This window comes from Solanum verrucosum, unplaced genomic scaffold (genome assembly GCF_900185275.1).
Source record: "Solanum verrucosum unplaced genomic scaffold, falcon-dt-bn FXZP01000115.1, whole genome shotgun sequence".
Taxonomy (NCBI): Eukaryota; Viridiplantae; Streptophyta; class Magnoliopsida; order Solanales; family Solanaceae; genus Solanum; species Solanum verrucosum.
In genome coordinates this window covers 618,703-645,597 of record NW_026020680.1, presented here as the reverse complement: position 1 = coordinate 645,597, position 26,895 = coordinate 618,703, and the positions used below count along the sequence as shown (strand labels likewise).

At 33.5% G+C, this 26,895-nt stretch overlaps 2 protein-coding genes and 1 pseudogene across 2 annotated transcripts; 1 reads left to right on the top strand and 2 right to left on the bottom strand.

Annotated features, from left to right (window-relative positions):
• Positions 1-1,574: 1,574 nt before the first annotated feature.
• Positions 1,575-4,209, bottom strand: LOC125812246 (protein FAR1-RELATED SEQUENCE 5-like; annotated as a pseudogene).
• A 3,727-nt stretch (positions 4,210-7,936) lies between these two features.
• LOC125812191 (heavy metal-associated isoprenylated plant protein 36-like) lies at positions 7,937-9,360 on the top strand. Its single transcript, XM_049491714.1, has 3 exons — positions 7,937-8,012; positions 8,106-8,181; positions 8,389-9,360. The coding sequence occupies exons 1-3, from the start codon at positions 7,950-7,952 to the stop codon at positions 9,174-9,176; spliced, it is 927 nt and encodes a 308-aa protein (XP_049347671.1). The 5' UTR covers positions 7,937-7,949; the 3' UTR covers positions 9,177-9,360.
• A 12,750-nt stretch (positions 9,361-22,110) lies between these two features.
• Positions 22,111-26,097, bottom strand: LOC125812181 (probable protein phosphatase 2C 40). The gene is made up of 4 exons (XM_049491700.1): positions 25,896-26,097; positions 23,342-24,525; positions 22,729-22,993; positions 22,111-22,433 (listed from the first exon to the last, which is right to left on the bottom strand). Exons 2-4 carry the CDS (start codon positions 24,515-24,517, stop codon positions 22,306-22,308), a joined length of 1,569 nt encoding a protein of 522 aa, XP_049347657.1. The 5' UTR covers positions 24,518-24,525; positions 25,896-26,097; the 3' UTR covers positions 22,111-22,305.
• Between the last annotated feature and the right edge of the window lie 798 nt (positions 26,098-26,895).

Genomic DNA, 26,895 nt, shown 5'->3' with positions numbered 1-26,895 from the left:
AAAAAAAAAAATTGTCGCACCAATTTTTAGTGCTTCAAATATCAAAAATTAAGATCTGCACCAAAGATCAAATTGAATTTTCTTCACTGTTTGTTTGATTCTTAACTATGCATGCAAGCTTCAGATTGTGAATTCAAGTTTTGAGTCAAAAATTGAGGAAAACTATTGGATGAATCTCGGTATAACTGCATATTTGATATAGAAAATAAAAACAAATCAAGATTAGCATATATATGAATACTATAACAAACAATGAAAAAATTATTTAACTTGTTAAAAAGAGAACACACCTCAAAACTTAATCACATAGATTCATGTTGTATTTGTTGCATTGAGGTTGATTGTATGTCAAAATTCACTATTTTTTCATGTTCATGTTTTTGTCCTGCTTTGCTTTTGAATGTCACCCTGTGATGTCTTTTTTTATCTCACATTTTGGCTTCATTCTTGAATATCCATTTCCCTTTCCTTTTTTTCTTAATTGGATCCAAAATTCGATCATTAGCCCCAATAAAAGGATCAGCGGATGAATCAAATTTGTGTTTGTTTTTGTCACAATTTCCACCATACAATTCGCTTTGATGCTTAGTAATCTCAACTCTTGCTTGGTACAAATTCCTTCTAGCAATTTTTTTGAATATATATCATTTGCAGCTAAAGTCATACCAATAAATGATTTTTTCATTAACCCGTTCAAACGAATTGCCATAGAAGATTTTGTTGTTTTCTTCTTTTTGGTATACTTCGCAAATTCATTTTCATGCTTAACATTCTTAGATCATCTTTTCAAAATGCATTTCTGAGGAATAGAAGAAAAATTCAAGTCAAAGAACAAAACTTTTAGTGTGTGACAACATAACCAACCCATGGATTCAAACATATGACAACTACAAATAATAAAATTATCAAAAACATTGAATTGGACAATTTCAGTTTTCTCACTTTCACTCTTTAAAATTATATATTTTGTTAGACTCCCTTCAGTTTCAACATTGATTGTTTTTTTTTTTGTTGTCCGTTATAGAAATTCATGTTGAAATCTTGTGTAAATTCTCCTGGTGACACCCTAGCAGCATGCTTTAATATCCCACAATCTTCAATGAAAATTTTAGGATCACCCCGAAATTAATAATCATATATAGCTTCAATATCATGCATTTCAATTGTTTGTTGCTCATAATGCTTTGCAAACTCCGTTATACTCACTGTGAGCATGACATTTCAGTGAAGACTCTATTTGTGCTCTCACTTCTTTGGGTCGATTTGATATCTGCTGAAAAAATAGAACGGCTAAATACAGGACACCATTTCTCAAATCATACAACTTTTGAAGCCAAGTATTACTTGCACAATTCCAATTATCTATCATTTTTTTCATACTAACTCAAATTTTGATTCTGAATTGCACCTCCACAAGAGAGTATCAAAGCAGTATCGAAATCCTGATTTAAAGTAAAGTTGTGATATATTTTTTTAAGCATTTCTATCAATGTGTCATTCACACAATCTATGACATGTTCCAAGAAAAACTTCTTTAATGACAAATGCTATGGCAGGAGCTTGATCAATAAAAATTATTTTGGTGTTTTTCCTCGCATTGCTTTCAAAAATGTTTGAAAAAGCCAAACAAAAGAACCACTTGCTTCATTGCATAAAAATGCATATCCAAAGAAAGTATTTTTCCAGTAGTTATTCACACCAACAAATGGAGCACAAATCATGCCATATCTATTTGTACGATAAGTAGTGTCAAAGATCATCACATCCCCAAAACACTCGTAGTGCAATATAGATATACTATCTCTCCAAAAAAAAAATACACAATCTGCCATCTTCATCAACCTAAAAAAGAATAAAAGAAGTTTGAATCCTCTGATTGTAAATGCATAAATGATTTATCATGGTTTGAGCATCTCCACTACTAATCATATTCCTCTTATGTGCTTGTATAAAGTTATGAGCATCTTGTTCAATAAATCCCGCATTTTCAATTCCACCAGCTTCATTATGAAGGTATCAAACCACTTTTTTTGTACGAATATCGGCATCCACCATAAAATCAAGAATACGTTTAGTAGCACTTGTAATCTTACGACCCGATTGTATGAAATGTTTCAAATTTTCTTCTATCATGGGATGACTATGCACATCATTGAATTCACATACTTTCCATATCTCATTTGAAATTTTGAATTTTATACGAGCCATACAACCACATCTATATTCTAATCTTTGTTGCTCTCTTTCTTGAAAAAGGGAAAGCTTATCAGATTGTCCTTCACAAGAACAAAGAAATAAACGTCTTGTCACTTCTTTATTTTTGTTGTAAGTCTTTGCACCTTTTCGAATACCGAAACCTTTTGCCACATCACAAACTTAGAATTACAATTAAGCATAGCATAATAGGGGGACAACCAAGTCATGCCTAAGATTATATCAAAATCAGTCATATCCAAAATCACCAAATCAACCCAAGTCTGAAAACCTATAAACAAAATAGGACAAGCACGATAGACATGGGTGACTATGAATGACTCTCCAACTAGGGTAGAAACATGGATAGGGGCATCAAGTATATCACAAATCATAGCAAATTATGAGGCAAATCGCACAGATACATAGGAATAAGTAGAACCCAGATCAAATAACACATTAGTCATCCAATCATAGACAAAATAGTATATGTGATCACTGCATTAGACGCCTCTGCCTCATTCTTTTCCGAAAAGGCACAACACTGAGCTCTATCATCTTGACGAGCCACTTCCCTGTCTGGTTGCACGTCACCCCTGCCTGCATTACCATTTTCTCTACCTACACGGCCTCGCTGATTACCTCCTCGCCCACCTTGTGGACGCCTTCGACTATTACTACCATTCCCCGCGAGTACCACTGATCTAGACTGTTGTTGTGCGGAATCTAACACACGTGGGTGGGGACAATCTCTCATTATATGCCCAGGTTCACCACAGTTGTAACATGTACGATCAAAAGATGGTCTGCTGTCCGCCGAAGACACGACTCCCTGGCTATCCTGAATCAAATTATGAGGTGGAGTTCCTGAGTAGTTACATGTAGAGGCGGGCATAACGGATTGAATCAGCTTGGCTGCAAGCGTTGGCCGTTCGGACCCCCTGGAGTAAAAACCTTGAAAGTTACCCGAGTTCTTGGCCCTTTTTGCCAATGCCTTAGCCTGATCGTCTCGCCTCACCCCCTCCACTTTCTTCACAAAGTCTGTTACCTCATTAAAGTTTCTCCCTGAAGAGGTCATATAAACAGATAATATCTGCAACTAAGAGTTTAATCCCCTAATAAATAAACGGATCCTCTCCTCCTCAGTAGTCACCAATTGAGTAGCATATCTCGATAAAACATGAAACTTGGCCTCATAAGTAGCCACAAATATACCACCTTGCTCCAAAGTCATGAACTCATCCTTCTTGCGATCTCTCAAAGTTCTAGGCACATACTTCTCTACAAACAGAGCATGAAATTGGGTCTAATAGAGTGGAGGTAAAGTTGAAAATCTACATTCCATATAATCTCTCAACCACTGTTTAGCCTCACTTTAAAGCTGAAAAGTCACGAACTCAACCCCATGTTGATGGACAATTCCCAACTTATGAAGCCTCTCATAGCAGTCTAAGATAAACTCATAAGCATCATCATTCTCAGAATCAAGAAATACAAGAGGCTTTACTTCAAAAACTTAGTCAACATCTCATGCTCATTACCAGTTATAACATAACCCAACAAAGGACGAATGAATGCATCATTACCTCTAGTCCCACCCACCTTGGGTGCAGTGCTAGCAACAGGGGGATTAGTGGGAGCTTGAGTTTCTTGAACAAAAGTAAGCACTCCAGGACCAACCAATCCTTTCAAGAATGACATGATCTATTGAGCTAACACTGGGTCTATGGGAGGAACATCAGTAGTCTCAGCCTGCACCTCTTCCTCTTATCCAACCTCCTCAATATTTTCAACCTTGATATTCTCATCTACCTCTTCATGATGCGCAGGAGGGGACCTCATTCCTGGGAGCATTTTCAACCGGTGCTCCATCCCTAGTAGGCGTCACCTTCCTCAGCGTCTACCCCTAGCTCATCCTCTACCACTGTCTCGATCACGACCTCTCGCTGCAAATTCCTTAACTGGAGGATTGACGAGAGCTACGGGCCTGACGCCGTTGAATCTAGTGTTAACCATCTCGAACAGAAGAGTGAATGAGGTTAGATACCAATTTGAATCGTCAGATACCAATTGGAATCAAGTTATAGCACGAAACGAGACAAGAGAAGACAGAGATATTTCCTAAAGTCCTATAGCCCCTCGAAGAAGAGTACAGACGTCTCCGTATCATTCCGCAAGACTCTACTAGACTCATTTTGGTACATCGAGATCAATGAACCTAGGCTCTGATACCAATTTTGTCACGACCCAGACCGTCGTGATTTTCACCCACATTAAATCTCTGATAGGTGAACCATTACTACAACCTAAACTAAACAACTAAATAAAAAACTAAAGCATTTAAGGATACAAAAACAGGAATAATAGCTAAAACTGAAGTTCCCATGAACTTCCAAAAGATCCATCAACTAATAATGCAGAAAAATACACCTAGAACCTAAAAGTCAATGTACCAAAACATCTAACAATGAACCAAAGTCTAAACAAGAAGGGTTACAACCCTAACTAATGAACTAACAACTAACTAGAAAAGTCTAAGTCCAAAATATGGACATAGACGAAAGGAGAACTCATGGCAGCCTGGAAGAATTGGCCCACCCTTGAATTCGAACGACGATCATTAATCTTCTAAGTGAGGTCTGTCAATAGCCGCTTAAAGATGTTTTGTACTCAACAAAGAAAGAGCAAGTGCAGTATTAGTACACAACCACATTGTACCGGTAGGATCACATGGCTATCCCACTAAGTGTAACATAAGCAAGTCAACACAACATTACAAACATGCAACATACCGAACATATACAATATTGATTATCATATGCTCAACAATATACATTTATAACAAGTCATTAGTCCTCTCATGAAACCCAAACCCAAACAGTTAGCATACCGGAATGTGGTACCCGATCCAATGTTTATGCCGAAACGTGACAACCGATCCTATAATTATGTCGAAATGTGGCAAACGATCCCAATTAGTATACCGAAATGCGGTACCTGATCCAATCAACACACCACAATCACAATCACAAGTACATTCTCAGAAATCATACAACCAAGAAGTGATTCATGGCATATAGTTATTCATATATCTCATTTATAACAAGTGTGATCAATAATGTAACATTCACATATATACATATATCATAATGAAACAAGAACAAACATACATCACACAATCATACAATCACAATCATCATCTACCTCGAAACAAGCTTGAAACCCTAAGAAACTTGATCCTTCCCTTTCCGAATTCGTTCAGCTTGTTCTTGGTCTACAAACAATCAATATAATAAGGGAATCAATAAGCAATCACTAATTACCCGAATTACTAACAATTCTATGAACCCTAGATCAAACCCATGATCCCAAATATAAAAAATAGGGTTGTTTCCCCCATAGATTCTAGATCAAAATCCTCCTCCATCGATATTTACCCATTAGATTACGTTCTACGGATCGAAAAATGGATTCAGGGAGTTAAAACCTTACCTTTAGCCTCAATAATGGTGGAAAACTGTCAAGAATCGTCTGGGGTTTGTTCCTTTGCTCTAAAAACTGAAAAGTACAGAATAAAGATGTCTTGGGGTTTATTTACGACTTTAAGTCGCGTCTGACCCGCCACAACGACCCTCACCTCGCTACAACGGCCCCGCTAGAGCGACCAAAACACCACCAAAGAGGCTTGCACGAAATAGTGAGCTATTTTAATAATTCCAAGACCCCCATTTCACAACACACCTTTAACCAACGACGCTCAGAAAATATCGTTCACGCTAAGATCGATTTCAGGAGTTCTACTCACCCGAATTCAATTGCGTAAAGTCGTACGAATTCCTTAACGACTTATCTAAATACTCATGTAATCAAATTCATAAATAAGTCACTCAATTGTTACCAGATTTCCCTACACCTCTGGACTAGGTTGGAAAATTCCAAGTTACTACGAAAAAGTTTTTCGACTCAAAAATTTTCCCCATTGGATTTTCTATAATGACGGAACCCGATCGTTACAATTATTGAGAAAATCTATGTTGTTCTAACTCTTCAAAAATGTCAATTGGGTGCATATAGGATTCTTCAAAAACAATGTATTTTGGAGATCTGACACGAGTGCGGCATCGAAAGTAAAGAGTACGCACAACATTCAAATAAATTTTACATACTCCTACTAGAAGTTGTAGCTGACATGTGAAATTCCCATTTATTTCGACCAACTGTGAAATCAAAATGAGAAGATGTACAACTGATATTTTGAATATAATTTTTTTGATTTTTTTATGGAATAAGAACCAACCGCACAAGGTTGGTTTCTTTGTACATGAATGAACTTAAATGATCTGGTGAGTTCTGCTTTCTCTTTAACAAATGCAGCACTTTCGCTTTCCGTGTCGCATAAGTTGAAGAAGTCGAATAGCTAAACGTGTTTTCTTCATATCAACAAGTAAATTCGTGATAACAGAATGCAGAAAAGTGAAAGTGTAATTCATTGTCGAGCTTAATTTATTTGCGCTATAATGTGTACTTTTTATAATGCACATACATTGTACAAGCAAGGAGGACATAGTAGCTTTTTTGAAAGAAGCAGAAATTGACTAAGCCAAGAAACTTTGTAAAAATAATAGGGAATTGATACAATAAAATCTCTACAAAAGTATAAGAAGCACTGATTACTTTGGTTGTATTCAATCTGTCAACATGCATATTATTTACTCCGGAAGATCTGTATCAACCGTAGCTCAACCACTTTTACACGTTCTACTTAAGTCATTCATCTAATGCAATTTTGGTTCTAATTCTTTACTGCTATTCTTCATTACCAAGTACCATGTAAAGCATTCACAAATAAAATATTGGGCCCATGCTAGCATGGATCGTGCCCATCTAGTATACAAATACACCCAAAAATTAATAATTTAGAGTTATTATGTTGTTTTTTTATTTTTCTTTTTTCGCATATTTTTATTTGTTGTTTTTAAGGTAGTAGTATTGTATGACATAAAGTCTTTAGTTAACCTCACATAGATATATAAAACTAAAGATTAATTTTAGCTGATAAGATATAATTATGTGTTTGCGATACAATATATTAGATATTGTTATAAAAACCTTATTTATGAATATAAAGATTTGAGTTAGTTAATTCAAATTTTTAAAATATTTTCGGTAAAAAGTTAGATAGCTTTTCTTTTTCTCTTTTTTATATAAATTTTGAATCTTTTTTTTAAAAAAAATGTTCAATATTGTTTTAGTAAAATTAAAAGCATAAAATTCATCTTTAAAAATTATTAGGACCTAAAGTAAGCCACTCATATATGTCTATTTTCTTATTTCTTTCTAACAATTTTTTTAAAAAAATTAAATCAATATTTTTTTCAAATATAATAACGCTTTTCATGACAAGAAGGGGTCGTTTACCTGGTAAATACTCTCATCATAATTAATTAGTTGAAATTGAAACCTAAGTTAATAGTTGAATGTTTACTCAAAAAATAAACCAAAAAGGGATAGAGAAAAAAGAAGAAGAAAAAGAAAGCAAAGGTATAAATTCTTGTATAGAAGATTAGTGCATGTAAACATAAAAGCATAGTAAGTGCAAAGTCCAGAAGCATCTTATGTCACTTTCAACTTGCACTATCTGCCTTTTATACACACTGCACTGCACTGCACTCTCTCTTAAATTCTCTTCCATCAATACTACTACTTTCTAAAACATCAAATTAAACAATCTCTCTATTTTCTATCTTTCATTTCTTATGGCGTCCTCTACACCTGATCAAGAACAACAACTACCTCAGCTTCCTCCACTTCACTACAGGGTCATATCCTTTTAATTTATATTAATTACTCTTTCAACCTTCCGTTTTGATATTTTTTTATACTTAATATATCTGCTTTTTATTTTTTTCCAGACATGGGTTTTGAAAGTTTCCATCCACTGTCCAGGCTGCAAGAGAAAAGTCAAGAAAGTCCTGCAAAGCATTGAAGGTTCCTTCCCTTTTCTTCCTCTCTTCTAATACTAGTCTGCATGCAGGTTCAGTCGAACACAGTATATTAGTGTACTTGTGTTAATAAATTCATTCAACATGTATAAATTAAAATATGATCACTTAAAATTGTTATTGTAAAAATCAGAACATATGCATATCTAAATCAACTGATAATAAATTATGGGTGTTTTGTGTTTTTCTTTAGGTGTTTATACAACAGATATTGATCCACAGCAACAGAAAGTTATAGTGACTGGAAATGTTGAAGCTGAGACTTTGATAAAAAAACTGATAAGAAATGGAAGGAGTGCTGAGTTATGGCCAGAGCCGAAGCCAATATTAAGAGAGAAAAAACCAAAGAAAAACGAAAACAGCGACGACGACGATGATGATCATGAAGATGATGAACATAATAATAATGAAAAACCAGCTGAACATGGTCCTCAAAGACATGGTGTGAGATTTGGCGGGGTTGAGACTTTTACGATGGATGTCAAAGAAGTAAGGCCAGATGAAAGGCCGCCGGAAAATATCGCCGTCGTTGAGAGATTCCCGGCGCCGGAGCAAAAGGCCGCCGGAGGTGCTAAGAAAAAGAAGAAAAAGAAAAAGAAGAAGAGTACTGGGATTAACAATGCAAATCCAAATGCGAGTGCAGGGTCTAGTGGTGCACCGCCAAGCAGCGAATCAGATGTTGCAAAAATGGGTCCCAATCAAATGATGGATCAAGCGAATCTAGGCCATTCATTTCAGCATCCTTATCCTAACCCGTACGATCAGCATCCGCATGCTAGTTATCATGTTCCTCAGCAGCATCAGAGTTATGTTGTAAGTTACAATGCGGCACATCCTATGGTAAGCAGTGCGCCGCCATATTACTATGTTCCATCGTCACCGTACATGCAGTCTGATTTTTATTCTAAGCAACAATGTACACCGTTGGATTCTTTTGAGATCTTGAGTGATGAAAACCCTCATGCTTGCTGTATCATGTGATCAAAGTTGATGTGGAATTTTGTATGTATATTAAGATAAAATAGTATTCGAATTTTGGCAGGAAATTAGAGTTTTAATTATGTTATTTTTGTATTTTGACTTTAGATAACTAGTAAGCATATTGTAAAATGTAATGTGCATACTACTACTTTATCTTTCAACTTAATTACTAACCGTTTTAGATTGTCACACGAACAATTGTGACTTTAATGACAAGAAGGGTCGTTCTCTTAGGAGAGTGGACAAGGCTAGAAGTTTGGAAATGAGTTCGATTGAATTTAGTAATATTTTTTATCAAAAATAAATATTAATATATATCTGGAAATGAAATATTGTTTGTTCTTTTGTTTGTCAAGTACGTCTTAGATTCTATTGGAACAAAGCAATAGAAGGAAGATTTATTACTATTTCTCCAAATAAACACAAGCTTATCGTCAAATGTCTCTTCTATTAAGAAGATAGACCACCTGATCATAAAGCTTATCCTCATTTTATAGCACTATTTCGAACGAAAATCACCCTTTAGGGAAAGATATTGTGAAACCTTCAAAGTCTCGCTAGAGTGAGAAATTTGAGTCCCGGATGGAACCCTATTTGAGTTTGCTCGAGCAGAAAAGGCGAAAATTGAACATCAATCAAATAAGTAGATTTATTTCAGAGGAAGCTTTGTGTTATTAAATTTCTCCTTGAACGTCAAAATCTTAACTAGTTCAACCCATATCATTAATCTCTTTTCAAGCAAATGGGTTAAAGAAGAAGGGAACAAAAAAAAAGATGCAACACACATAGGAGAATGTAATATTTTAGTTACAACCATTCAAATCCAATAAACTAAAGTTTGTGATTGAACTCAAATTTAAATTCATAATGTTCAAATCCTAAATAACGTGCAATAGTACCAACGGTAGGTAGAGTAAATGGTGAAATGGATATTGAGAAACCTGCATGCATTTTTTATCACTTTATACAAGTTATAAAACGTAGCCTCACAACATGGAGGGAATATAATATTTTGTTGTTTTTACAAAGGCAAATGAACTTTAGAGGCACTCAAGAGGTTGATGGATAAAATTGGAATAATTTTAGCTTATGTATGCACAGCTATCCATTGAGAATATTCACAAGAGAGGCCAATAGTTTTCCCTTCTTTATTACTTTTAATTTCCTAGCATTTGCTATCTAACATGTCATTTAAATAGGCATAAGGAATATTATTATTTCCAATATTTACTGTTACTAGCTTCTTCATGCATAAAAGTTTGAGATATTTAATACATAGAAATTAACTAAGAAAAGGGTTTTAAAGACTGGCTTTCAACTAAATGGGTAATAGGACAAACAAAGATCCTTAGAGAGAAAATGAAATGAAAAGAAAAAAGAAGAGGAATATCAAAAAATTGTTACACTAATATCTAATTGGTGGGAATCAACATCTTTGTGAACCTTATAGACTTTTAAAAAGTTGGCCAATCTTCTTTTCAATCCTCTTGTAGCAAATTTTTTTTTCATTCGTTCGGTTTATATGACTTTTAAAAAGAAAATGTACTAGTATAGTCTTTTCTGTTGGATCAGAGTTACGTTGTATTCCTTTTGTTTGTTTCAATTTTGACATTTTCAAGGCTAATTACACAGAATAAGAAAAAAAAAAACTGAGAATAAAAAAATGCATGAGAAAGGGATAATTATCAAAAGAAAGCTAGTACTCTACTATTTTCAAGGCTAAAGTTGAATCACTACCATTACTACTTAGCTTAAATATTATTCAAATATATAATAAAGAGTAAATTTTAGGTTTACTTAGCAAACATAAAAATCATATTTGTATGATATAGTTATAGTTTGTATAATTGCGCTTCATAGCAAATTTTATGTTTGCTATGACTATTAATATATATATTTCAGTATACATATACAAAATAATCAATTGTATAATTTGTTTCGGTATACATATACAAAAGAATCAATTGTATAATTTGTGTTTGTATAAATCGAGAAAGAGAGAAAGACAAAAGAAAACTGGGCAGGGAAAGATCTGTATTTGTATAATTATAAGTGTATAGGATAAAAAGATATGTATTTGTATTTGTATATACAATTTTCTCTCGCTTTATACCAACACAAACGCAATTTATACATTTGTGTTTGTATAAAGTGAGGGAGGCGAGTGAGAGTGACGAGCGAGATCTGGGAGAGTAGCGAGCGAGATTCATCTGGGGAGAGAGGCGAACGAAAAGATATGTATATATACAGTTTTCTCTTGCTTTATACAAACACAAACACATTTTATACATTTGTGTTTGTATAAAGTGAGAGAGGCGAGGGAGAGATTGCCCAGCGAGAAATCGAAGGTGGCGAGCGAGAAATTCAGGGAGGGAGGCGAATGATAATTGTGTGCTACGGGTTACAATTAAATCAAACGGTGGTTATAACATTTAATTTGAAGGAATAATTTGTTGTTTTATACAATTTTCCCTACAATGAAATACGACATGTATATATCTTACCCTAGGGGTCGTTTGGTTGGAAACAAGTTATCCCAGGATAAGTTATCCTGGGGTTAACTATCCTAGGATAACTTATCCCACCATGTATATGGGATAACTTATCTCATCACTATGATATAAATGGTGGGATAAGTTATCCCAAACATGGCAATCAAACAACATAAAAAAAATTATCATATCACTATTTTCTTATCCCATCACTATTATTTTTAATCTCTCACACCAAACGATAAGACCACTAAATAACGCTTCATAGTTTCATTTTTTGCTAAAAAGTTATCCATATATAATTTCTAAGTACTTGTAGTATAGTGGCTACCATGTTTTGCACTACTATTATTTTTATGATTTATGTGAACCCACATAATTATTTCTATATTTATATTTTTATTTATTTATTTTTAATTTTTATTCTTTTATAAATAAATATTTTGAAAATCTTTGAAACAGTCTAGCCTTCTACCGCAAAAAATCTATTATTTTCTGCTTATAAAAAAATAAAATATATTTTGTGTGTGTTCAGTCAATATTATTTTAATATCATTATATCAACTTCTCAAATTTTTAAACTAAATTTATTATTCTAATTTTATATTATATTTTTCAATAAAAAATTACATTGTTTATATTTTTACTTCATAAAATATACGTACTATCTACTCTTTCTAGACATTTTATAGGATTATAGCACAATTATTATTCAATTTGTGTATATCAGCTAAAATATCAAACTTTTTTTTTTATAAAAAGTAACTTTAAATATCAATCTTGTTGAGAATGAAAGTGGATTTCTTCATTAGTAAGCTAGTTATAATATAATAAAATAATTTGCATTGGAGGAATATATTTTTGTCAGAAAATATTGATAATACCGTCAAGGCACAAATTGTTTGGCTTATTGCGAGAAATGGGATAAGCTCTTGTTGAAAATTCGTGCGGTTAGCAGTAGGACCTGTTTGGTTATGAGAATAATTTTGTCTTTTCTTAAATAGAATTTTTTAAAATTTTATTTGAAAATTAATATTTAATCATGAAAATTTTAAATATAATTTAAGAATTTGAGATTTAGAAAGCATTCAAAATCTTATTTTGACTTTTATTATATTTCTCTTTTTTCAAATTTTACCCTGATTTTTAAATAAAAATAACTTTATTTAAATTATATTTCATATTTTTAGGTAAAGTATATTTAAATAACTAAATATTATTTGCATAAATTATAAATAAACACAATTCCAACTTATAATATTTCAAACAATGTGATTTTTTGATATAATAGTGTGTAGTAGCTTGTATATGAGATCTAATCTATGACATAATTATGTGTCTATTATTTTCATGAGGTTACTGTGTTAGAGCCTATTTGATAGTATAATTTAGGTAAATTAGTCAAGTCAGATAATTTTGGTAGTTTTTAAAAATTGGTAAATATAAATCATATTTTTAAAAATGTACATTCAATTAATTTTATATTATTTGCAACAAATATAGCAAGAAACAACTCAGCTTTAACTTGAACTCTATTTTTTTTTAAATAAACTACTTTATTAATTTATAAATAGCGGTATAGTACAATTTCAACTCCAACTCCAACTCTAACTTTAAAATTTTCAAATAAACTTACAAAAAATGGTTTCCATGATCATGAATAGCCACTTTTAGATATGTTGTATAAAATTTTGTCAATTTTTAAAATTATTTGAAGTTAAGTAAATTTTGCTCATTCTCCTTCTCATCCTTTAAATATTCGGATTTTGAAGTTAAAACATCTGAAAATCTTAAAAGACAAGTTTAAAAAAATTCAAATTTACACCTCAAAGATATGAAGTTCGAAATTTTAAAAGACAAGTTTAAAATTCAGACGTGAAAGTTTGGAGAATGATTATGAAGTTGTTGAACTTTGAACTATTTAGATGCTTTTTGGAAAAACAATTTTAAGTAGAAAGATTAATATCTCTTTTTGAAAAAATAGTAATATTTATTTTTCAAAATATAACAGTATTTTTCTTTCAAAATATAGCATATACATGTATGTATGCATATAATATCATCAATATATATAGGCGGCCAAACACATATGCAGACTCTTAAACTTGTCCCTAAATTTCATTTTGGCACTCCAACTCAACCTTGTTTCATTTTAACCCTTCAACTCAAATTTTTATTTTCCATTTTGGCACTTCTTTCCAAAGAATCAACAAAGTGGGATGTGTGTACTTCACATGCCATTATTGTTTTAAAAAATAATTGATGAACGTCATTTTTTTAAAAAATATTTTTTTTAGAGTTTTTGTATATTATTGTGTGAAAAAATAATCGGTGAAAGTGTGTTGATATTTTTAAAAAACAATTAGTTAATTTAAATAACATCACATATATTTTTTTCATATCTAGTCTACTTGGACTAACTCAAATATCAGCTTTCTAATTTTTCATTCAACTAAATACGAGTAAAAAAAACTCATGTTCATTGCTAATTAATACTCCCTCCGTCCCATTTTATGTGGCATCATTTCCTTTTTGATCAGTTCAAAAAAGAATGTCACATTTCCTAATATGGTAAGTATTTAAAGGTACAATTCCTCTTTTACCCTTGTTGGTCCCACTTAATCTTAAAATAATACTCCAATACATTTATGAGGAGAGAGAAAAGTGAGTACTTTTTAAAGGGCAATTTGGTAAACATTTCAAAGTCTTCATTTATTTCTTAAACTCTGTGCCCGGTCAAATGTTGCCACATAAAATGGGACGGAGGGAGTAACACTACAAAAAAAATGTTGAAACTCGATAGACTTCGTTGGGTTGTCATTGATTTTTTTAAGAAAGGAAATCGACGCACTTTCGTCGGTTATTTTTCACGCAAAAATATAGGAAAACTCTTAAAAAGAAATTGTTACTTTTTTTTATAAAAAAAACAATGATAATCCGTCAGTTTTAATTTTTTACAATAATTAACAGATGATCGTCGATTTTTTTAAATGCAAAATTGTAGTTGAATAACATATATAGAAATAAAGAAATCATAAAAGTAGTATTTTGTGTTAAATGGTACATAAAAGAATAGAGTTAAAGGATAATCTATTATTATTTTATTAAAAAATATATTTTTTTCGTCTTTCACTCTTTTAGAGAATGTGTGATGCACAATCTTTGCCACATCACTTAGAAGTGCCAAAATGGAACATAAAAATTAGAGTTGAAGGGTTAAAATGGAACAAGGTTGAGTTGGAGTGTCAAAATGAAATTTAGGGACAAATTTAAAGGTTTGCATATGTGTTTGGCCTATATTGATGATATTATATGCATGCATACATGTATATGCTATATTTTGAAAGAAATAATATAGGCCAAACACATATGCAGATCCTTAAACTTGTCCCTAAATTTCATTTTGGCACTCCAACTCAACCTTGTTCCATTTTAACCCTTCAACTCCAATTTTTATGTTCCATTTTGGCACTTCTTTCCAAAGAATCAACAAAGTGGGATGTGTGTACTTCACATGCCATTATTGTGTTAAAAAATAATGGATAAACATCATTTTAAAAAAATATATTATTTTTTTAGAGTTTCTGTACATTATTGTGTGAAAAAATAATCGGTGAAAGTGTGTTAATTTTTTTAAAAAAAAAAACAATTACTTAATTTAAATAACATCACATTTTTTTTTTCATATCTAGTCTACTTGGACTAACTCAAATATCAGCTTTCTAATTTTTCATTCAACTAAATACGAGTAAAAAAAAACTCATGTTCATTGCTAATTAATAACACTACAAAAAAATGTTGAAACTCGATAGACTTCGTTGGGTTGTCATTGATTTTTTTAAGAAAGAAAATCGACGCACTTTCATAGGTTATTTTTCACGCAAAAATATAGGAAAACTCTTAAAAAGAAATTGTTACTTTCTTTATAAAAAAAACAATGATAATCCATCTGTTTTAATTTTTTACAATAATTAACAAATGATCGTCGATTTTTAAAATGCAAAATTGCAGTTGAATAACATATATAAAAATAAAGAAATCATAAAATTAGTATTTTGTGTTAAATGGTACATAAAATAAATAGAGTTGAAAGGTAATCTTTTATTATTATTTTTTAAAATACTTGTTTGTATGAGAAATAAGGAATAACTAATTTCAAGATTAATTTTAGAATGTGTATATCTCATATTTGATTAGGATAAAATTGTAGGATAATATAACCGGAATTAATTATTCCAAAATTATAGTTCTATTCTTATCCTACATTGAGGGTGAAATAATAACTTTTAAGATAACTAATTTCGGAATAACTTATTCCCAATCAAACAAGTCCTAATACATTATATATGTAGATTTCAAGGACAAGATTGGGGACAAAAAGTTGTACAGTCTATCCAAGGTAAGAGAGAGCAAAGCCTGTGACCTAGACCAAATAAAGTGCATCAAGAAGAGGACCACAAAATACTGATGGAGGAAGCTCTCACTAAACGGAGATGACAATTATACCTCCATAGGATATTAAACAAATAGGTAGACAAAGACATAGTGCTAGGGAATTTGGATTACTAATATAGGTGTCACAATTGTGGATATTATGGGCCTATAATAGTTGGGGAGATTAAAGGGCCTATTAGTAGGATGCGTGCGAGTAGAGTGATTGAATCAAATGAGATCCTAATGAAATTTTGAAAGAGTCTAAGCTGCAAATGGAGTGACTAATTGAGTTGTTTAATGTTGTCTTAAAGACCGCAAAGATGCCTGATGAATTGATACGAAATACATGATTTTGTTGTACAAGAAGATCGGGTGACATTGAAACAAGTCACACTATGAAGATTTGAGAGAAGGTGATGGAGATGAGGGTGCGAAGGGGCATGAATATTCTCAAGAAGCAGTTCAAATTCATGTCGGGACAATCAATTACAAAAATGAAAAAACCATTTATCTTGCAAGAAGACCGATGGAGTAGAATAAGGTAACGGAGATGAACTTACACATAATGTTCATTGATTTAGAAAAAGCATACGACAAAGTCCTAAAAAGGTTTTATAAAATATGCTTGGAGGTTAAGGGTGTACCTGAGGCATATACTAGGGTAATTAAGGACATATATGATAGAGTCAATTCCATATAAGAACAGCGAAATGAGACTAAGTACTTTCCAGTTTTGATAGAGTTGCATTAGGGATTAACCATTTGTCCTTATTTTTATTTTTATTTAATGATAGTTGGATTAACGCGGCGAATTCAAGGTAAGGTGATAAGGTGTATGTTATTTATCGATGACATAATTTTGATTGATGAGACTCACGATATAGTTTACACTAAATTGAAGGTTTGAAGACAAATCCTAAAATTTAAAGGGTTCAGATCGAGCAGGTGATTAACGTTTCAAGCACACCTCATCCAATTCTAGGTGCAAAGGATAGTTAAGCAGTATAAAACCCAACGGAGAGTTGGGGTCGAACCCACATGGAGCGGTACGTGTTCAAATTCAGGTATGAAGTACAAACGTGGTCTAAATAGCTATAGGAATAGAAATAATCGAAAAAGACATGTAAACAAGTCTAAGGGGTGACAATGAATGTCAAATGGGGGGTTTTGATTTGCAATTAGCAACTACAACGCAATCAAACAACAATGAAACAACAATATAAAGAGGAATTCTCGGGATGTGATCAATTATAGGAAATTTTTGCTAAATGGGTAATTGAAACTACTATTAAATAGTTCAATATCAGTGGGTAAGTTGGGCTATGATTGAAATAGCTTTCTCTCGAACAATTACTTCGATTCAAGTGATTTCTCTCGAACATCAACAAGCTTAACAAATAAGAACAACCCACAACCTTAATACATCATCTCTCTCACAAGATGGGTAATATTTGATTTAGGATTCACTCTTTCGAGCTGAACCCACATCAACCCAATACCTACACACCATTAATCAAAAGGTTTGGTTCAAAAACCTCTCTCTCAAGCAAGCTAAGAACTCAAAGTTATAACTGCATTTGTGTCACGCCCCGAGCCTACACCCTGGACGTGGCCGGCACTCGAAGACCATTGCTAGCCCCAAGCAAACCCTTGGCCTGGCTTACCTAACTCAGCGGAAAACTTAACTCAACAGAAATAACTCAGTGCAATGAAAGGTCATAAAGCAACCCATCTGATAAAAACTGGCCAAAAGGCAACTCGGTCTCAAAATAGAATATTTACATATATATATATACACAAATGAGAGACTCAATACTAACTGACTGTCTATGAAGCCTCTATAACACTGAGATGGATATTGGGACAGACCCCACAACATCCTAATAAAGCAAAACTAGGAACACAAAATAACAGAGTCCTCCGGAATGCAAAGAGGCTCACCACTGACTCTAGAGTGCTCAACTGGATCAACGGCGTGCTGGATGCTGATCATGGGTACCTGTGTCTGCATCGTCATAAGATGCAGGCCAACTGGCATCAGTACATTGAATGTACGAGTATGCGAGATGGAAAGCTAAGCAACATAAACTAGGAGGAAATCTGGAAGAAACTGAATAACTTACCTGGCTCAATTCAACTCAACCTGATTGACTCATTTCAATATAAGGCAATTTAAAACAAGTGCAATATAAAGAAAAGTTGTTTAAAGCCTGCTATAAACTCTGTGTGTATCCAACTCTAAACCACCCTAACCTCAAAGGTTCCAGCCCCAAACACTTAGAATCATAAAGACCCTTAATATACAATAGATTCAACTCGGAAACACAACCGAAAACATATCCGAAATCAACAAGAACTTCAACACAATCACAAGACTTCAACAACCACAACAACAAGGCTTCAACAAACACAACCAAAACTTTTCTCGAAAATTAAAACGAGTTTGGCATGTGGGGGAATGAATCAACCCAACACTATGATCTCACATACCTTAATAGGGATCACCCCCGACGAAAACCACGACGATCTTGACGAACTTTGCTTCTTCTTCACTTTCTCTTCTTCTTTCTCTCTTCACTCACAACCCTAACTCTAACTTATAAAAGGGAAAAAATGAATTAAAATTAGTCTAGACCCTTAATATAACCAAAAGAAATTGTTAGGGAAAAGACCAAAATACCCTTACAAATTCGGACTAACTACCCTGTGCCAACAACCCAACTTCCAAAAGGCATAACTCACTCATACGAACTCGAAATCGAGCAAACTCGGCGGCGTTGGAAAGATCATTCCAAGAGCTTTCAAAAAATAACTGGAAATTCACCTAACTCATCTTGATCTAGGAGTTTTGACTGCTCAAAGTTGACCAAAAACTCTTTTTTTTTTCCTATACTAAACCAAATTTCCAGATTTTTGAATTCTTTCCAAAAATGACTTTCAAATTTCCAGCTTCTTCATAGTTATTTCAAATTGCCGGATGTTACAATTTGCAACTACAATTCATAGATTAAAACATAGCTAATGATTAAACCCACTTCAATATAGCATTTAAATTAGTAATAATCAATACCCATAAGCTAATTCAACCCATAATCACATAATCACACCCCAAGAATTGAAGTTTTAGCCACACATTATAAAAATAGAGAAACGATTACCAAATGCACTAGCCATGGTATGGGTAAGAGTCTCCAAGACCTTACAATGATTTCCAAGAATGAAATTCAAAGACCCACTTTCCAAATTCTCCAAAATTGTACAATTTGAACTCAAAAATCCAAAGAAAACTCTAAGTCTAGAAATGGGAACTGTAATGTCAGGGAAAGAACTCTAACATCTCAAGGAGAACTCCTCAAAATTACATTTAAAATCCAACTTATAGTTTCCCAAAATTAAGCCTGAAAGTCCACTCAGTAGATTAAGTCACGCCTCGTCGAATCGATCGGTGATTCGCGGAGTGTCCTATTCCATCGCCATTTTGCATTGGCCTTCAGCATCTCAGGTCATGTAGCTTTGGGCGATCCAATTTGTTGTCGCGGAACTGATCGTCGATTTGCCTACTACCCATATCTGTCGTTGATTTGGTTTCTTCTCAAGACTGGCACATTGAAACTTTAGGCGGTCTGAAGAGCCACTCGGCGGTTCACCGAGTGGTCTTGGCGATCACTAGGATAGCTTTTCTCCACTTCTTCAGCTTGTTTTGTTCCTTTTTGCATGTTAGTGCCCTTGCTTTGCTCCTTAGTCCACATGCTTAAAAATCAAGGCTTTAACATCAGTTTCTAGCACAAATTAGGCATTTGAGAACACTAAAACTATCAAAACAAAGTCCTAAATGAGTCCAAATCTCGAACTCATCAGCAGGACGTTACCATAATTTTGATTGACATAACTCGTGATAGAGTTAACATTAAATTGAAGGTTCGAAGACAAATCCTGAAATTTAAAGGGTTCAAGTCGAGCTGGACCAATACAAAGAACTTGGAGTGTAAGTTCAATAATAACATAGGAGACTAATGTGGAAGTGAGGCTTGATGCACAGTCCATCAATAAGAGAGAAAGTTTCAAGTATCTAGGATTGATTGTTCAAGAAAATGGAAAGACTGGCGAGGATGTCAGTTATCTTATAGGTGTAGGGTGAATGAAATGGAGGCTCGCATTCGGGGTCTTGTGTGATAAGAATTTGTCACCAAAATTTAAAGGCGAATTCGATAGAGTAGTAGTTGGACCAAATATGTTGTATTGACAAAGTGTTGACCAGTCAAGAACATTCACATTCAGAAGATGAAAGTTGCATAAATGAGTATGTTGCACTGGATGTGTGTCCATACTAGTAAAGATAAGATTAGAAGTGAGGATATTCAGTGCAAGGTGAGTTACCCTTTGATGAAGGTCAAAATGCGAGAAACAATTCTAAATTGGTTTGGTCATGTGAAAAGTAGATGCAAAAATGTCCCAATGTGAAGGTGTGACGGTGTGAGAGATTGATGTATTATGGATAATTTGAGTAGAGGAAGTAGTAGTCCCGAAAAAACATTGGGAAGAGGTGATTAGACAAGATATGACATGATTTCAGTTTACTCATAATATAACCTTAAATAGAAGGTTGTGGAGGACACAAATTAGGGTAGATGATTAGTAGGTAGTAGTTGTTGTCTCGTTGTTCATCCATACTAGTAGTCGTAGTATTGTTCATGAAATTTCTTGCTTTTGATTTATGTTGCTTTATGGTGTTGTTTTGTACTTCAATTATTGTATTATTTTATCATGGTTACTTCTCAATATATTTTTTTATACTTTCACTTTCAATACTTTTTTGGGTTGTTTAGCCGAGGGTCTAATATAAACAACATTTTTACCTCTAAGATAGAGGAAATATATGCATATACTATTCTACCCTCTCCACACCACCTTGTGGTACTATACTAAATATGTTGTAATTGTTATTGTAACACATTAAATATACAGTGTATATACATGCACCAATACATTATATATATAAATTGGTACATTATTCTACTAGTATTATTCTAGCTTTGTGAAAAGAAGACAGAGAAGGTATGAGATTAAACTAATAGAATTCCTAATTCATTATTGCTTAATCAATTTAATTATTTCTTAGTGGTAACTAATAGGTATTTTTTTTATTATTAAAAAGCAATGTCGAGCAACCTCAGAGTTGACCATATCTGATAAACACTTTCCAATGCTCGAAAGGTCGAAAAACTGCCAAGTTGACCCCAACAAGAAGAATCTTTTTTTTAAAAAAAGACAAAGGTTGATAAGAACCTTTTTCAGCCATTGATAATGAGCAATATGATTCTTCATCTTACAAAGGGGAATCAAATTAATGCATAGTTATTTCAGCTCCATGAATGTAACTCCCTTTAATATTCCTCTTTCTAAAAAAAAGATTCATTTAAATCTTTTGCCTTCGTGATCAAGACTTTGTGTTGTTATTTTTAAAATTTCTCAAGGAGGTGATTAGACATAATATGATGCATGTTCAGTTTATCAAGAACATGATTTTAGATAGAAGGTTGTGAAGATCGTGAATAAGGGTAAAGGGTTAGAGGCAGTTAAGAGTTGTTTTATTACTAGCCTGTTCATGTTTTAGCTTTGTCGTAGTATAGAGCACCATATTAGTCGTAGTATTAGCTTATTCTTGTAGTCTTCTGCTTGTGGTATCTGATATCACAAATTAAATTCATATATTAAAGTGATCGCACCTTGTTGTTGCAATTCCTTGCATATATGCTCCGCAATATTTTGCTATTAGTTGACATGTTTTATCTTCACTACCGCTTTCTTTTAATTACTGCTTTGATTTGCTTGAACTGGGGTATTTTAAAAAACAACATCACTACCTCGATGTCTGAGTACACTCGATCTTTTCCGGACCCCACTTTATGGAATTTCACTGAATATGAATTTTTTTTTTCTTTTGGAGGGGGAGGGGGAAGGGGGGAAGGGAAGGTAAGAGGTACACTAGAACCAATTCATTGAAGGCCCCAAAAAAAATGTAGAAACACTCTGTACATAGCTAAATATAAGGAAGAAGTCCTCCACAAAAAAATTATGACAAACATAAACACTATTACTACAAATAAAATAACCCACTCCCCCTTCTATAATCCCCCACAGACCAAATGGGAAAAATAAAAGAAAAGGACTAAAGGCCAAAAAAAATCTTCTAATTAACAAACTTATTGGTATGTGGATGCTTTTGAGGTGCGTTTGTTCATTCCAAGATTGATTACAATTACTGTAATATCATCATGATATTTTCTTCTTCTACCAGCTGGTATGCTCATCAACTCTTCCATACTAAATCCTGCAAATTGTGGAAAATTTATTTAAAACAATTTTATATAATTAGCTCATCAAGAAATGCAAATAGGAAACAGAAAGACTTTATATTATATTCTTCTGCTGATCTCACTTCAATAATTACTACCTAATAAACAATCTTAAGTCTCTAAGATTTGTATCTGATTTCATTGACTTCATCATTCAAAAGTGCTGACGGACGAAATAGTAGATTTTATTATACGATTAAATTAAATTAAAAGAAAGTTAAAAGTGGTTGGATGGAGACAGAGAAGTGATGCAGCGCATCGAAATTGTACCTGCACAATCTGCTGCTCGCATCACGAGCTGCTCCACTAGATAATTGGCTGGATCACCAGAAGGGTGACATAAGATATAAGAATGGACAAGCTTAACAACCTCATCATTGCTGAAGAAGTCAAATAAACCATCACTTCCAAGCACAACAAACTGGTCTGAATTTGAGATTTCGTGTACAGTCATATGAGGTTGTACCGAAACATATGGAGGACTAATCAGATTACGAATTCGAAGAATGCCCATCAAGGCATCATTCATTGTTTTCTGCAACAAGATAATGAATTGTTCAACCCTCTTTTGATAGGTAAGCAGGAATAAAAAAAAGAATGTATCAACATAGGCACCCAGGGAGTGCCACAACATGATTGATATGCCCTATTGAAGAATTGCCTATCAATATGTATAATTGAGTACACTAACGAAACCTTTGAATTCCGTATCAATCACAACAAAAAATGAATTGTGTTTGAAATAATTCAGTATTCGTCTCAATAAGAAGACAAATTAATCTTTACCTATGTTAACATTTAGGATGGATAAAAACTTCTAGTATTAAGAATAGCAAGGCAAGTGTAAACTGATTAGATAAAGTAAACAAAATAGAAAATGCACCTTTTTCAGATATCCCACTCCAAGTGCCCGAGTGACCTTTAGCCTTCCTTTGACTTTTCCAGCCACGATTGTTGAGGGATCATCAGGATGATCTTTTAATAGTCGAGTTCTTTCAGATTCATCCTCAACATTATGACTAACGGTTAGCTGCACAGCCTGCAATACTTCATCCTTGGAAATACTGACGACATCAGAATCTGTTGCCAATACAGCTCGACTATCACCTAGGTTGAGCACATACATGTTTTTCCCATGGAGAAACACAACTAAAACACAACATCCAATTGATACCAAGTCAGGGCGGTCATCCATTTCCTGTTCAACCATATGGAGGAAATCGTTCTCAGCTTGAAGAAGAGCTAGTTCCAGGCTCTTAAGTACCTTCTTCTTAAATGAGTCACATGATTTTTCCACTTTTGGAGAGCAATCAACATAAGATCCCTGATTAACATTTTCTGAAGTATCCTTAACCCTGATGCTAGATCTATCATCTTGAACAGCATCATGGAGGGTTCCACAAAAACCCAGACGGTCAGAAAGTTTACCAGGCTCCTGTTCCATTTCCCAATCTAATAAATTGAGGTAATTTCCAATTGTCTCATATAATGTTCCAGCCAAAAAGTCAGCTGCATCTCTTCCGTTGAATCCATCATATATGCCACAGAAAAGTGATCCATTCTCTTCTGAACAAACAGCCTGAACTCTGTCTTCACCAGCTGCACCGCCTGCTATTTTAAATTCTGTTGCATTCAAGAAACCTTCACTTCGAGGAGCACTCGTGGACCTCCATGAAAATGACTCGTCATCATGTAGCGCACTTGGAGAGGATGGACTACAACTCAAGATTGACAGATTGCTTTGCAAAGAAGATGACAATAAATCCAACCTTGAGAAAGATTGGGAAGAGGGAATTCGGCGGAAAGAAGTTGGTGAATCCAACGCTGGAAGTATCTCAGCTCCAAACAAGCCATTACAAATATTTGTGTTAGCTAGTGTGGCGTTACCACTTAAAGCTGCACCAGACAGGCAAGAAAAGGAATTGTTGGCTCTATGAAGTTTAATTCCGTGGCAGTTGTCAATACCATCTGATTCCTCACCTGAATCATCTGTGAAGTTATAGCCAAAACTTATTTTGATCTCTTCTCCTGGATCAGTTATTGTTTGTGCATGCATCATTTGTACACCTAAAAACAAGTCAAAATATCCATAATGTAATGTACTATCTGTATATAACATCCACACTCCAAGAGAAGCAAGGAATTTTTCATGTAAATAAAATCCTTAAGAAATTGCATCATGTCATGACCATACTTTTGGATCAACAACTTTAAAAACCTTACACAAGTAATGCAGCTTGGGAAAACCTAGAAGCTAGTTGTGATGACAAATCCTACAGTTTCTTTAATTTCTCCCGGGAGGGAACTCCACAATGGCAATGGTAGGTGACAATAATCACGTAGCTCCAGAAACAAGTGCTATTTTATAGTAAAAGAACCACAGAGGAACAAGATAGAAATAGAAGTGAAATCGCTCCTCCTTAGGTAGTCCTTGGTTGCTGATGGAAAAGAACATCAATGTAAATAGCTATGACCCCCCTTCTTTTTTTTCTTTTGCAGTCTATGCCTCTATGGTCCATTCATTTCAGACAACATGTTATTTTCAGAAGTATTACTGCTAATACAATCATAGCATGCCTATTTTATAAGCCGGCATCTGATTAAAGTCCTCTCGGAGATTCCTACTATAATTTCGTAGCAAAGGCTAACTGGCAGAAAGTCTGATACACTACAGTCTGAATGGACCAGAAGGCAACAATCCATTGGATTTTACAAACAATAAACCTTTGACTTTAAGCAAGTTGTGATCGGCTATATGCATCCTCACTGCCCCTATCACTCCATGTAAGCTCAAAGATATTGAGATTTACTAACCAAATTTCCCATTCACTAGGCTAATTAGTAGAACAACATCACATCGTATCTTAAGAAGAAGAAAGTTTATAAGACAAGACCAAGAACAAGAAGGTTGTGGTCTAGTACACCCAGGGTGTGGTGAATGAAGTGGGTTGAGCATCATGAGTTCTCAAGTTCGATTCCCAACAGAGACAAAACACATAGCAGGTATCCTATGGAATTAGTCAGGAATTAAAGTCGCCGCGGACACCACAATTATAAATACAACCAAGAACAACATAGAACATAACAATAAAGAAATACTGATAAATTGATGGCTTGTCCATGATTTCACTCTATATAGAGTTGAATGAGACTAACCAATAGCCCACCCATGACAATACAATAACATTAAATTAGATCACTTCACCTCAATACCTTCTAATTTATCATTCTCCAACCCTTATTTTCTATTTCAGTAAAAAGATCAAAACTTTTCACAAGAAACACATATCATTTAACTATCTTCAAAATCAGCAAATGTCAACTGTATCTTGAAAATCTGATTTCATAAATGGGAAACCAGAAAAAAAAAACCACCAATCAATTGAAAACATACAAGAATCTGCTAAGAAAAGTAAAGATCGAAATCAAGAACTAACCTTTGTTGATTTTCTCAGAAATTGAAATGCAGTGAAGAGGAAAGGAAGATGAGAAGAGTAAGATAAATTGGATGGATGAGAGGAGAGGAGAGTCAAATAAATATAGAAAAAAGAATGGTGGAGTATATGAATTTGTATGGCTGACGTTACTGGAGAAGAGAAAGAGAGAAGAAGGTCAAAATAGTGTCACCGATAATTTCGTATCACAACACACCCTACTATTTCAACTCCAAATTTGTCTATATCAATTTCCCACATATTTCAATAATAATAAGATATACTATATGAATTTCCCACATATTTCAATAATAATAATTGTATACCCCTTAACTTTATTATTTAAAATTGATATAACCTCATTATAAAAGTTGTGCACATATGCCTCTACCGCTACAAAATGATTCACTTATATTCTTACTGTGACAAAATTGACTTACATATACCCCTACTGTTACGAAAATGAAAAAAAAATGTGTGAGAAGGATCAAATATACCCCAAGATGAATTATCTTTTTTCAATTAAAAAATTAAAATTAATTTAAAATTATTTTTTTCACTTTCATTAGAGGAAAATGGTATATGTGGATCATTTGTGTAATAGTAGGGTATATATGAGTCACTTTCATAACAAGGGATATATTAACTCTAAATGACAATGTTGTGAGGTATATCAGAAACTTTTCCCTAATAATAATTTGTCCCTTTAAAAATAATGAATTGATTTTTCTACAACTTTGATTTCATCCTTTATATTTTTTTCTTTTAGTAAATAAAAGATTCTACTATATCAAAAGGAATTGTGTATGGTATGAAGGAAATTGTTTTTAACAAAAAGTAATTTTCTAGAAAATGTTATCTTAAAAAATAGGTGACTTTTGCTATTTATTTTTTAGTGTTTAGTAAATAAGTAAAATAAATATTAACCCAATGATACTTATATGTTGTTTAGCAATAACAATGAATGCAAGATGGTATGGGAATTGAGATTCGGGAATGGTCA